General features: G+C 47.5%; 1 protein-coding gene across 1 annotated transcript; it reads left to right on the top strand.

Moving 5' to 3' along the window:
- Positions 1-475: 475 nt before the first annotated feature.
- LOC103634805 (16.9 kDa class I heat shock protein 1) lies at positions 476-1468 on the top strand. The gene has a single exon (XM_008657394.3). It carries the CDS (start codon positions 624-626, stop codon positions 1089-1091), a length of 468 nt encoding a protein of 155 aa, XP_008655616.1. The 5' UTR covers positions 476-623; the 3' UTR covers positions 1092-1468.
- Positions 1469-2101: the final 633 nt, after the last annotated feature.

Below are 2101 nucleotides of genomic sequence, written 5' to 3'. Positions count from 1 at the left end.
GAAATAAGCCCGACACGTTTAGTCAATTACGTGACGGACCGTGGGCCAGCCCGACGCAGCCCAAAATTCAAACAATACGAACCTTTTTGGGCTTGGGCCAGGCCGGGCTCGGCCCGAATGTACACATGTACCTCTGTGTGTATGTGTACGTATGTATACATGTGTAATGAAAGCTAATATATCACACTCACAATATATATGAGTACTACAAAGTTTCCAAAGACCCTCGGATGGATAATTCAGAATTTAATCGAAACGAAAGAAAAGCAATCGTGTGAATCGTCCAGCTCCAGGAAGATTTCTCTGGAATGGAAGTGGGCCCTTCGTAGTTCTCGAAGCAATAATTGGACAGCACGCACTACAGCAGTGGAGAATTGGAGATAGCTCGAGACGTCTCAGGAATGGGTTGTGGATGGAGGATCGGTCCTATAAATAACCTGCCACGCACAGATTGCTGCAACCCACACCACCAAGGAGAAATTGCAAAGCTCTATACCTGACCTGCCACTAGCGAAGCATACTTCGTCGACGTCGAGCACACTCTTGCAATTAATCCACCGAGTTCGGTTTAGTGTTTTACTCTCAGACGTACGCATAAATATAGCATAGCATCGACAATAATAATGTCGCTCGTGAGTCGGCGCAGCAGCAACGTGTTGGACCCCTTCTCCCTCGACCTCTGGTGGGACCCCTTCGACATGTTCCGCTCCATCGTCCCGTCGGCGGCCTCCTCCGGGGGTTCCGAGACCGCCGCCTTCGCCAACGCCCGCGTGGACTGGAAGGAGACGCCCGAGGCGCACGTGTTCAAGGCCGACCTCCCCGGCGTCAAGAAGGAGGAGGTCAAGGTCGAGGTGGAGGACGGCAACGTGCTCGTCATCAGCGGCAAGCGCAGCAGGGAGGAGGAGGACAAGAACGACAAGTGGCACCGCGTCGAGCGCAGCAGCGGCCAGTTCGTGCGGCGCTTCCGCCTGCCTGAGAACGCCAAGGTGGACGAGGTGAAGGCGGGCCTCGAGAACGGCGTGCTCACGGTCACCGTGCCTAAGACGGAGGTGAAGAAGCCCGAGGTGAAGGCTATCGAGATCTCTGGTTGAGCGTCCGTTGGACGTCGATTGGAGCCCCGTTGTACTGCTACTGGTCCGTGGATGTCCTGCATGTTGCGCTTGTTAAGGATAAAATGATTTCGTCCACGTCAGCAATCCGGAGGAAGAAACACACTTAATATCAAAGGTGGAGATTAACAAGATCGACGGTCATTAGTTAATAGGATTAGTGTTAATAATATTCCTTTATGTAAATCCTGTTTCCGAACAGGCACCTTTTCCCTCTCTCCTACGACGAGGAAACCGTCTTTAGCGAACGGACAAGTTTTCTGTCGTTTCACTATGTATAAATACACACCATCATTGAATGAAAAAGTTACGCATCATTTGCTTCAGTCCCTTCTTTTTCTAACACGTTATCAGCACCCGCTCTCGCCACCCGCTCTCGCCAGAAGAAGAACAGACGAACAGGGAAAGAAGAACGGAAAATGCAAACACAAACTCAACCTCCGGGCTATGAAGAACTTGCACATGATGGAACTAATTATCCCGCATGGGCAACAGATATCAAAATTGTTCTTGCCTCCAAAGGAATTCTAAATGCAATCTCTGCACCTCAACTAAATGAGGAACCTATTGATGATAAAACCAAGTTTACTGCATTATTACTCTTAAGGCAATCCATACATCCAGATCTTAAAAGAGAATATCTGTTAGAGGAAAACCCTCAAACATTATGGAATGCACTTAAAGAACGTTATGAACACCAAAAGGAATTGGTACTTCCAACAGCTGAACATGAATGGAATCACCTGCGCTTACAAGATTTTAAATCTATCGGTGAATACAATCATGCAGTTCATAACATATGCACTAAACTACGTTTTTGTGAAAAAGAACCATCTGATGAGGAGAAAATTCGCAAAACACTAAATACGATGCATCCTGCGGACAGAGTTCTTTGTAACCAATATCGCAAGGAAAACCACATAGTTTATGCCAAGCTTATTCACTCATTAGATCAGGCAGAAAGAAATGATGAACTTCTATTAAAGAACCAT

Source organism: Zea mays, chromosome 8 (genome assembly GCF_902167145.1).
Source record: "Zea mays cultivar B73 chromosome 8, Zm-B73-REFERENCE-NAM-5.0, whole genome shotgun sequence".
In the NCBI taxonomy this organism is placed as follows: domain Eukaryota; kingdom Viridiplantae; phylum Streptophyta; class Magnoliopsida; order Poales; family Poaceae; genus Zea; species Zea mays.
This window is presented reverse-complemented; position numbering and strand designations above follow the sequence as displayed.

What these genes read in the sequence shown, in the direction of transcription:
- LOC103634805 (XM_008657394.3), top strand. Translation starts at nt 624, where the DNA reads ATGTCGCTCGTGAGTCGGCGCAGCAGCAACGTGTTGGACCCCTTCTCC.